General features: G+C 42.4%; 1 protein-coding gene across 3 annotated transcripts in view; it reads right to left on the bottom strand.

Annotated features, from left to right (window-relative positions):
• Positions 1-201: 201 nt before the first annotated feature.
• The window catches only part of GALNT18 (polypeptide N-acetylgalactosaminyltransferase 18), a 437,718-nt gene continuing 425,893 nt past the window's right edge, over positions 202-12,026 (bottom strand). For all 3 annotated transcript variants that reach the window (XM_053263294.1, XM_053263281.1, XM_053263289.1), the window contains one exon: positions 202-661. In XM_053263294.1, coding sequence (XP_053119269.1) covers positions 515-661 — 147 coding nt within the window. In that variant the 3' untranslated portion in view covers positions 202-514. The remainder of the gene's footprint in view (positions 662-12,026) is intronic.

The raw sequence follows: 12,026 nt of genomic DNA, 5'->3' as shown, positions 1-12,026 counted from the left end.
CCATTCAAGTAATGAAAACCAGAATACAGAAACAAATGATGTTAGCCAGTCTGACTGAATATCCTTTAAACTCTCTCTTTCTCTGTGATAGGGTTCAAAACTGCACCAATGTAGGAATGGGTAGGGCATCCAATGCATCCGTTTCCATCAAGCACATGGATTCCACAACCAGCTCATCAGTTAAAGAGAGTATTAATCTGCTTTTTTTAACCAATAAAATTTTATTGTCTGAGTTATAAATATTTTCCATTTGATCCTTATTTACAGTTGCAAAATATTTTAAGATATTCTACCATCACCTGTCATTCAACGCCTCTCTATAAATGCCATGAAAATGTCATGATGAAATAAAAATCTCTATTCTCAGCCCACAAATCTGACATCCACACACTCGCACAAAAAAGATTAAAAGGGGAAGAAAAAAATTACAGTACAGCAGGCGATGTTGAGAACATTTGCTACACAGTAGCAAGAGGATTGAATAGAAGTCCCCCCTCCCCTCCCTTTAAGTCTATTAAGATGGCAAACTTTTCAGGATGTTTGTGATAGACCAACGCTGGCCAGAACATTTCTGCAGAACAAGTTGAAATCCAAATTCATTATCGTTGTTTTCCTGCAGTTCCAGGCAACGTTTGGATTTTATGTTCTGGATTGGACCTCCCTATAGAAATTGAGAGAGAGAAAACACATTTGGTCAAACGTTGCTCTCCACTACTACCGCTCATGCTATTTCAGATAGTCATTTACATCATTCTCCAACTACTATAATAAGTGAGAGCCAGAGTGAATAAGTGCAGGCTTACAGTCAAGTTACATGTAAGACTTAGTGAAATTCAAAACAAATTTCAGTATTAATTCCAAGGCAAAACATCTGAGAATTTTCCAAGGGAAGCCAAATGAGTTAACATTTAACATTTCCCTCTGTACCAGTTCCCCAGTGTTAATTGCATCTGAACTGATATTACCTGTGCAGAGGACAACACTCAGGCACTTGTATTGTACCTATAAGTTCCCCCTCTTTAACATATAGCAGCTTTGGTGATTGGGGTCAGGGAATTAGCAAGGGAGGGAGAAGGGTTATATGCCCTATTCTCAAGCACTATGATCTTGATCCAGATTGTCCGTCTGTTGTTGAAAATAAAAAGATGATCAGATCTCCTGCATTACATGCAGCTTGGCTTGTAGACTGGGGAAAACAGATTCAAATCCCTGTTTAGTCATGGAATTTCATCACAGTTAACAGCCCAAGTGTTTCTGTGATAATAATATTGGGTAGGAACTTTGAACACCCCCTGAGCTCCTTAGAGGACCAGAACAATATAATGTAATAAATCAAAAACAATAAAATAATAAAATCTAATAAATCAGAACAGGTCTATGATGAGAAATAAATCCCAGTGAAGTCAGTGAGACCTCCAAGTATACATTTATTGGATCATGCTAAGAGGCAGAACCTTCAGAGGCCAGTAAAACCTTCCAAGACGGCAGTACAGTTAGGAAAGAAGCTTTGTCTACAGCACTTTTAAAACCAGCCATCAGAAGATTGAGCTATCTGTCTTTGGCACTTCTAAGCACATTTACCACTAAGGTTCCACTGCGTCCAATGGAAATCCCACAGGCGGAGAGACTTTTTTGCTGCTCTACCCTCCTTCCAGAAATGCTCTTTGGCTTCCATGAATATGAGAGGACTGTGCAACTCTTAGGGACATATTTATGGAAGCCAAGGAGCACTTAGGAACATAGGAAGCTGCCATATACTGAGCAGGTGTGGAGCCTGACTGCTGGTGGCCCATGTGCGGCCACGGTGGCGGGCCCACTCACCCTGCACTCCACCACCCGCGACTGACGTCAGACGTGGGGCTTGCCACACCCCTGTGTCTGACATCAGACACAGCGGCTGTGGGCTGGCTCCTAAATCGAGCCGCAAGTCTCCATTCAGGAGATGGAGTCCAACACCCGAAGGGGCCACGCAGCCCCTTCAGGAACTAAACAAAGGCTGGTTTTAACTCCTGAAGGGGCCATGTGGCCCCTTCAAGAGCTACCTAGGCTGGCGCTGCATTACTAGCACAGTCAGGAGTGGCTTTTCCCTGCCTTTTAGGCAGGAAAGAGCCACTCCTGTCCAAACTGCAAATGCAGCACCGGCCATTTAACTCTTGAAGGGGCCTTAAAGGTGGGGAAGAGCGGCTCCTGGCCACGCTGCAAATGCAGCGGCCATTTAACTCCCGAACGGGGGGCCACGCAGCCCCCACTTAGGAGCTAAACTAGCACCCCCACGTCTGACGTCCAACATGCAGGGGCGTGTTGGGGCTGTGAGGCGCAGCCCGATTGGGTGTGGCCCGAGTTCTTTGAACCCGTTCGCCCAATCGTAGTTCCACCCCTGATACTGAGTCAGACCATTGGTCTATCTAGCTCAGTATTGTCTTCACAGACTGGCACTTTTGGAGGGAGAGGAGAGCGGTGAACATTTCTCCCTCTTCCCCATCTCCATGCTTTGCTGTTCATCAAGTCTTCAGCTGAGTTCGGAGCGGCCCTTGCTTGAGGGCACAGCTCCTGCTCCACCCTCTTAAAGCTGAGGTGGATGTCAGCTGTTTCCTAAAAAACAGCAATGAAGCAAGCAGATTAAAAGAAAAGAAAAGAAGCTAGATAAAATGCCATGAAATGCCATGAAAACAGTAGCCACCCTTCACCCATTAAAAGCCTTTGAGGATAAATAATTTCCACCTGACCTTTAAACATGATAAAAGGTGGCAGCACATAAAACTGTCTTGGTAGGCATTCCAGAACTGGGATGGCACCACTGAAAAGGTCATCCACCATCCACCTTGACTCTGAAGGTGGGGACACCAAGGGGAGGACATGCAGATTTTAGATTCCAACAGGCTCATATGAAAGGAGGCAGTCCTTCAAGTACAATCAGAATGAAGTCCTATAAGACTAGCCTCTTGAATTATGTCTTGAAACACTCTGGAGATCACTGAAGCTTTTTTAACACTGCAATATGCAGAAGCTTTTTTGACACTGCAATATGGTCAGAGGCTGGCATGTCTCTAATACTGGCCTGTGGTATGCCAAACTATCTGAAGTTTGCAAGTAGTCTTCAAAGGCAGCTCTATGTGTAATATATTACAGTAGTCTAGCCTAGCTACTGCTACAGAAGTATGAAATCTGTAATCAAGCTCTCTCTGATCTGCAGCTGATGCAACACCCTAAGTGGTACTTTATGCTACAGACACAACTTGAACATCCAACATAGAGAGCAGATCTAGCAACACCTGCAAGCTGCAAATGTTTTCCTTTTAAGATAATAAAACATGTATTTTAGCGCTAGTGTGCTCGGCACTGCACAGAATACAGTCCCATCCAAAACTTGCAACAGATGAACAAAACTGGACATAGACTCTGAGGGGCAGTGTCAGTGGCATGATAAAACTAGGATATGTTAGGATAGGTTTTGTTACTAAATGGGTCTTAAGGAAGAAGTTGAAGAACAGACCTAACAGAGAGCATAGAGTTGTATGACCAGGCATATGTGCACAGAGATTGGAAATGGGAGAGTAAGATGAGCATGGCAAAAAAGGATCAGATATCTGGATTAGCAAATCAAACCTGTTTCCTGATGTTTTGGGTCGACAGCCCTGGTCTTGGGATTAGAAAAGCATAATTTTAATCAGTATTGGATATTTCCAAATATAGAGGTGCCTTGACATTGGCTAGGCTTATGTGTTACTCTCTACTTGGCAACAGGGGAGATATTCAGGGTTGTCTCGCTCACTGTAAGAACACCAAGATTGAATCTATTCAACATGTTCTCTCACATACAGTGAGGCTGTTCTCACACACGTCCTAACCTGGGTTAGGCTTCATGTGAGAACTGCTGGGATTGGGCCCAATCCCAGCAGGGTAGTTCTGCCTAGCCCAGCTTTTAAACCTGGCTTTTAGCTGAGGCTAAAGGCTCAAATGAGCCCTTAACCCAGGCTCTGGGATCGCATGTTCACTGGTGCTCAGTTCAGCCTCAGAGGTCACAGAGACGGGCGCCTAGACTGCCTGTTTCCTAGGGGAATCTCCCAATGCATCGTTTTGGCCTCCAGAGCTCTGCACTGTGTGGCACAGCATGGATCATCTGGGAGCACGGTCCATGCTCCCAGCAGTATTTCCTTGCTTGTCTTGGGGAAGGTGAATCAGAGGAGCCTTCCCTATCGCCCATCCCGCTGGTTGTGTTAATGGCCCCAGTTTGTTCTATTCAGATATCAGATCAAAGTTTCTGTTAGATACAAGAAAACCTCCAAATGATTGAATATTATGTTTTATTGCCACCAGTGATACATATGGAATTCATTGGGCAATGCTTTCTTAAATGCAATGAGGATAAGCAGAGAGGAAAAGATTATATTGTTTGTTACTTTTGCTGAGTTTTCTGTTTGATGTTTTAGCTGGTCTTTGGCAGCAATAAACTGTAATTGAAAAATGTATCAATTTTAGGAAATAATAATAATAATAAAACAACCACCCACAATCAGTTCTCATTTATTGTGAAGCCTTAATGTAGAACAAAAGACACGATGGCACTTTAGTCAGTAACAAAGTGCATTCTTCTAATTGGAGAAGTCTGACTATGTAGTCATTACCACAGCAGTGGTATCATGTAAGGCAAGACAAATGGTTTGATTGCAGGTCACAGAACATAGCATGTGAATGGGGCTGTGACAGTTACAATGACAGATGCGCTAATAAAGCGTAATTTAATGACAATAGCATACACTGATGAAAAGTCTCAGAAGTTTCATTTACCATGCCATAATATAAAACTAGACAGTGACTACTGTATTTCCCTTCTCCTTAAATGTTTGCTGCTTCTAGCTTTCAAGGTCATGTACACTCTGTTTATAATCGGACTGAAGGGGTTGTGAGTGGCTCCTGCATCAAAGGAAGAGACTGAGCTACTTAATCTGGGAAAGAACTATTAATCTTTCCTGACATTGTTGTCCAAACTTAATACCCTGCTATGATTTGTGACTCTGATAAATTAATTCTATTAATTTTAATCTCTCTCTCTTTTTCCTTGATGGGAAAAAAGGGAAAGTCCCCCGTCCCCCCGCTCCTTTCCCCTTCTGTTGAACAGAAGTCAAATTTTCAAGGTTGAGTTTGAAGTAGTATTCACTATTCAGGCAAAAGCTGCTATGTAGATAAAAAGGATAAAGCGAGATTAAAAGCAGGAGTTGCGCATAGATTGATACTTAAAAAGAATGAACAAGCTGGACAAGTATGCATGGTATATCACAGCTGAATGATTCACAGTAAATGTTTGGATTATTTTAATTTCATTCTCTGAGCATAGTATTATCCATGTCAACATTCAATGTATGAACATCAGGTTTGGACTACTGTACTGTCAGATAGACTCAGTATCTGACTCAGTATCTAACTCTGATATTTGGGGCAGATGAGATAGACCTATTATGTGAATTTCATAACAGCATTTGGGTTGATGGAAAGTGTCATGAGAGTTCAGAGGAAGGCAGGAAGACTTATTGTGTTACAAGAAGAGACAGGTTCAACAAGAAGTACAGGCAGGAAGTAGGAAGGGACTTGTCTCCAGTTAGGATCACTACTAGCAAATGCAAGTGCCACCTACTGGCTGGACATACAACACATTCCCACACATCTCCTCCCGCCCCCCCCCCTTCTTAAACCAGCAACAATGATTATTATTAAAACAACACATCTAAACATTTGACAATTTATAGGGCCATTATTTTCTGCAACAATCACAAGATGAGACTTTGATCTTTAAGTAATTTCCAATACTTGGCCACCAGGGGCGTAACAAGGCTGGAGTGGGCCCAGAGACAAAATTTTAAAACGGGCCCCTCGCTGATACACACACACACACACTTCACATGTGACTTGCCTCTGGGGGGCCCCTCGAGGCATGGGGGGCCCCAGGCAGCCACCTCCCCTTGCCTAATAGTAGTTACGCCCCTGTTGGCCACCATCCTGTCTGCTTGGCATGCTCACAGCATTTGGTAAAGCCCTGATGGCCTTCATGAATAAAGTCTAGGATTTCTTTCTTCATCGTTTGTGGCACAATGATACAATTTCCTTTCGTTGTTAGTCCATCTGATTCACTAAGTTGACCATGTTCACAAAAATATAGCTTAGACAGCTCTGAAGTGTCATTTATATTTAGGCCACCATTTCCTGATATACCAGCCAGTGTGGTGTAGTGGCTAGAGTGCTGGACTCGGACCGGGGAGACCCATTCAAATCCCCATTCAGCCATGAAACTAGCTAGGTGACTCTGGGCCAGTCACTCTCTCTCAGCCTAACCTACTTCACAGGGTTGTTGTTGGGAGGAGAAACCTAAGTATGTAATACACTGCTCTGGGCTCCCTGGAGGAAGAGCGGGATATAAAATGTAAAAATAAATAAATAAATAAATAAATAAATAAATAAATAAATAAATACTATAAGAGTTCTTGAAGTTCTGGATCATGTTGAGTAGCTATTCTGAAGAAGCTGTTTGTCAGATGTTTTCGTGGAGATGTGTACTGCATCAACATAAGCTTGTACTTCCTCCTCTAGGTTATAGGAGTTTTCCTGCCATATGGAACTAGCTGATAAGGCATCTGCATGTATTGGCATTTTCCCTGGAATATATTCCACTATTGCATTGAACTCATCATTCTTTTCAAAAGAAGTTGACATTGTAGTGGTGCTTGATCCAAATCTTTTCCCTTTATTAGGGTCACCAAGTGTTTGTGCAGTCGGAAGGATGGTAGGCCACACAAATATCTGTAGGAGGTTTTACATGCCCAAACACTGCCTAGGCATTCTTTATCTGTGTGTAACGTTGTTCAGTTTCTGTAAGAGTTCTAGAACATAATGTGACTGGCATCCACTCTGACCCATGTAATTGGAGTATAACGCCACTTATGGGGAGCTTGGATACTATATGGTTTAGCATCCAGTCTTAAGACAATGTCCACAGGGTCTTCCCCTTGAGTAGGCCAATGTCCCCAAGCACTCCTATTTCTCCCACTGCTTTCATCAGTCCCATTCTGGTAGCTGCTGACTGGCTGAGAGGATTATCCAGATCATGGCCTCTGATCACATACACAGAAAACTCTTATTGGTTGCCTTTATGACTGGTTTGGGTTAGAAAGTGTCCGATATAGTCTAAGGGACCTCCTGGTCAGCATAGAATGGTCTCTGCTTTGTGCAGTGGAAGAGGATTCTGGAAGCTAGCATAGATCTCCTCTGAGATAACTGAGACATCTGCACCTGAATCTATTCTGAAGTTTACAGTCTTGCAGTTAATCATTAAATCAATCCTCCATGCGAGTTCAGAGTCTTTGCAAAAAAATTGAGCCTAAGAAAATTGGTCCTCCACTTCTGTGGTAACTTCTTGCACTGAGCTCCTCTAGCTGGTAAAATTGCTTCAGTGTTGTGCATCCTCCCACATCTTGTACATGCAGACTGGGAGAGTGTGCCTTTTTGCTGTAGTGTGCTTTTGAAATGGCTGGGCTGCTTTACCTGGGGTTTCTTTTGTTCCGCCCTTGCAGCTGCAGACTTGAATTTTGCATTTGCAAAGGAGCTGCTCTTTCTGCTGTTAGTGATTTGTGGAGAAAAGGCTATTACTTCCAAACTGGTTTCAAGTTTCCTTTGCTCCCTGATCTGTGCTTTTATTATCTCTGATTGCCTTGCCATTTCAATGGCTCTGTGAGGAGTTAGATTTTCTGTAAATTGCATACGTTCTGATAGGCCTTTATCTAGAATCCCAAGGACAAGCCTGTCTCTGAGATGTTCTTCCATCCTTTCAGCAAAATCACAGTGCTCAGAGAGCTCATACAACCCTCTAACAAATGACTCAATGTTTTCTCCTGGCTGCTGTGTCTTTGATAAAAGCAAGCCATCTCATAGAGCACATTCCATCTTGGAACGAAATGGGCATCAAATTTAGCCAAAACAATCTCATAGTCATTCTTATGACCCGCTTCAACAAAGGTAAGGGATTTATAAATGTTGTTTGCTTCCTTTCCTGTGGCATAAGAAGGGGATTTACTTGCACAATGCCTTTTTCTTTGTGGAGCTTTGCAGCTAGTCTGAAGTAGGCAAAACTTTCTTTCCATTCTGGCCAGGCAGCAGATTTGCCAAAGCTGAAGGCTTCTGGTGCAGGAAAGTGAGCCATTTCCTAAATTCATGGATTCAAAAACTCAGATTTCTGATACCGTATTATGAGAGTTCAGAGGAAGAAAGCCATTACACAGAAAACTTCTCTATTGTGACTGCTAGTGCCACCTACTGGCTGGACATATTACAACACATTTCCACACAGAAAGAATGCAACTAGTAAGTGGCAACTCACCAAGAGCTTGTATGAAGTGAAACTTTTGGTTGCCTCACCACTGCCATTGTTAGGCAGCAATCTGAAATCATTGTTAGGACAGTTTCATACATTCAAGAACTGAAATCCCACTTACTCCATTATAATGGTCAATAAATTACAATGGTGTCTACTTCTTATGCTAGCAAAGCATTTGCAACCATGTATTTATTATGAGAGGTTCAATGTCCTTGATATATAATCATAGCGGCTCATTGATTTGTTGTAATAATTTGCTAGATGGCTCTATATTGAAGAAACAACACGGTAGAGTAGTAAGAATCTGGATTTCTTTTATACCATGCCAACCACAGCTGTTAGACAAGTAATTTTCTTCTCCAATGCCTCCATTCCTTTCTGCCTGGGACAAACCTCCTATAACAACACTGATTCAATGGGTAGGGATGGATTTCACAAACCTCATCTTCTGAAAATGGCCTTGCAATATAGTGAAGATTTGTGTGTACTAACTGCTAGCATTCAGAAGGCCATCTTATAGCAGTTAATTTGTCCTTCCAAAATGCTCTTAAAAGGATGTTATATAGCACTTTTAACAAAATTTCCTAACCTTTCTCCCCTAATGATTGTGGAAAGCTACAGTTCCACTAGCCTTAACAGTATTAGAGGAATACTAGAATGGCCTAGCTTTCATTTAATGTAATCATTTAATGTAATTTGTATAATGATTGAAAATGATATGTGAATACCAAATACTTTTTAATTAAGATATTTTAATAAGGGCAATTTTGAACCTGGTAGGAGGAAAGCAATGGCATATAGCAAGCCTAATTTGAATGGAAATAAAATAAAATATTGATGCTACTGAAGGAAACAGAAAATGAAATATATAATTTTAAGATGGCTCTGTAAATGTAGCATTTGCCAGTTGGTTGATCAATCATATCCAGAATGCATACAGACATCAGTTCATCATTTGGTCAAAATGTAGGAATTGTCTTATGAAAGAAGATAGGCAGCTTTTAAACAGCTCATACTAGAAATAAAAACTCTTATCTAATTTCTATCTAATTGCATAGATAACTAATTGCAACAGGTGGTTTTAAGTGTGATGCAGTGGTCTAAATTTGCAATGAAATCTCATTCTTTTTCAGCCTGGCCTTATGCAGAATTAGGCAAGTCTAAGCCCACTGAAACTAATAGGCTTGTTTGCCCTAAGTCTTCATAGAACTGGACTGGTGTTAATGGTATTCAAACATAAAATGGCATAATTTATTTATTTCATTTAATTTCATTTCTATACCGCCACATCCAAATGCACAACACATTCTAAAACAAATACCATTTATAAATAGTCTGCTTAAAACAATATAAAAACACTTTAAAAACAATTCAGAGCCATTTAAAAACCAATTAAAATATGTTAAAACAATTTTAAAACGTTGGAAGACCAGGCAAAACAAGTAAGTTTTTAGGGCTCTCTTAAAGGCCAACAATGAGCCTAAATTATGGATATCTGCTGGGAGTAAATTCCATAGGCCAGGAGCAGCTACAGAGAAGACCCACCGCCAAGTCGCCACCAGATGTACCGGTGGTAACTGGAGATGGACCTCTCCAGATAACTTCTCTAAGGTAGCCTGGACCCAAGCCATTCAGGGCTTTAAATGTAATAACCAGCACTTTGTATTTTGCCTGGAAACATATTGGCAGCCAGTGCAACAGTTTTAAGACAAGCATAATATGGTCTCTCCGGGTGACCCCCGAGACCAGTCTGGCTGCCGCGTTTTTAACTGAAGTTTCTGAACAATGTACAAAGGCAGCCCCACATAGAGCGCATTGCAACAGTCGAGCCTGGAGGTTGCCAGCTGATGCACCACTGTTTTGAGGTTGTCCTCTTCAAGGAATGAACGCAGCTATTGAATCATCCTAAGTTGATAGAAAGCACTCCTGGCCATAGCCCGCACCTAAGATAGAAGGGTGAGGCCTGGATCTAAGAGCACTCCCAAGCTGCATACCTGTTCCTTTTGGGGGAGTGTAACCCCATCCAGCACAGGAAAATCTAACTCATCCCTCAAATTCCAACCCCCCACAATGAGCACCTCTGTCGTGCTTGGATTCAGCTTCAATTTGTTATCCTTCATCCAGGCCATTACTGCCCATATGCAGGCATTTAGCAATAGCAATAGCACTTACATTTATATACCGCTCTATAGCCGGAGCTCTCTAAGTGGTTTACAATGATTTTAGCATATTGCCCCCAACATTCTGGGTACTCATTTTACCGACCTCGGAAGGATGGAAGGCTGAGTCAACCTTGAGCCCCTGGTCAGGATCGAACTTGTAAGTGAATGCTATTTAGGGAGTGAATGCTATTTCTTCATGATAATGATGATGATGATAAGGTGAAATAGATTTGGGTGTCATCAGCATACTGATAACACCCTGCACCAAATATCCTGATGACCTCACCCAGCGGTTTCATGTCAATTTTAAAAAGCATTGGTGACAAAATAGAGCCCTGAGGGAATCCATATAATAGCTCCTGTTTCGAAGAGCAACTTCGCCAAGCTCCACCATCTGGAATCTGCCTGAGAGATAGGAGCAGAACCACTACAAAGCAGTGCCTCCTATCCCCAACTACCCCCACCCCCCAGGAGATCCAAAAGGATACCATGGTCGATGGTATCAAACACTGCTGAGATCCAAAAGAACCAACAGCCACACACACATCGTCAATTCCTTGGTAAAGGTCATCCATCAGACTGACAAAGGCCATCTCAACCCCATAGCCTGCACTAAAGCCAGTTTGAGATGGGTCTAGATAATTAGTTTCCTCGATAACTCCCTGAACCTGGTTAGCCACCACTCTCTCAATCACCTTGCCCAACCGTGGGAGATTGGAGACCGGCCTATAATTATTCATCACTGAGAGATCTAGGGAAGGCTTCTTAAGAAGTGGACTAATCATTGCCTCCTTCATACAAAGTGTCATGGCCCAAACCTCTGTCAGAAGAGTCAGAGGAGGAGCAGGAGGACTTGGTTGGGAGAGCAGGCTCAGAAGCACAGCAGGAGGACCTGGCTGTGAGAACAGACTCTAGAGCTGAGGTGAGGCGGCAGCAGACAGGGGAATCTGAACAGCTGGCAGAGATGAGGGCTGAGGAGACTGATCAGGAAGAAGCTGGAATTTCACCTGTGTTAAGAAGACGTCTCAAGAGAAAGGCTCAGTGGGAGACAAGCAGGCGCAAGATCTCACAGGAGAGGAAATAGAAGTGCTGAGTCAGGAAAGCCTGATTGGCTGCCGGTTATCTTGAGCCCTATATTAAGCAGATGCTGTTCCTGGGACAGTTACTGTCAGCAGTGTTGGCTACCGCAGACAGTGTTCTTCGTACTTAGAATTATTCAACCTTTCTTGTTTCAGCCTGTCCTTGTTCTGTTCATTCCATGCTTCTTTATTCTCAGTTATTACTCAGTTATCGTAGAGGGGAGTACCTAGTTTAGTTCAAGGGACTTTAATTTTGTTTATACTAATTTTACTTTGTGAGTCATTTTTCGCTTTCGTTCATGCAGCTTAGCTGCTACACTTATCTCCAGACTTTCTATTTAACTCACAGAGGTAGAGCTGAAGGGAAAGTAAATCCTGTTGGGTCAGCCGTGCCAACAGATTTACGACACAAGGAGGCATCCT

Source organism: Hemicordylus capensis, chromosome 1 (assembly GCF_027244095.1).
Source record: "Hemicordylus capensis ecotype Gifberg chromosome 1, rHemCap1.1.pri, whole genome shotgun sequence".
In the NCBI taxonomy this organism is placed as follows: Eukaryota; Metazoa; Chordata; class Lepidosauria; order Squamata; family Cordylidae; genus Hemicordylus; species Hemicordylus capensis.
This window is presented reverse-complemented; position numbering and strand designations above follow the sequence as displayed.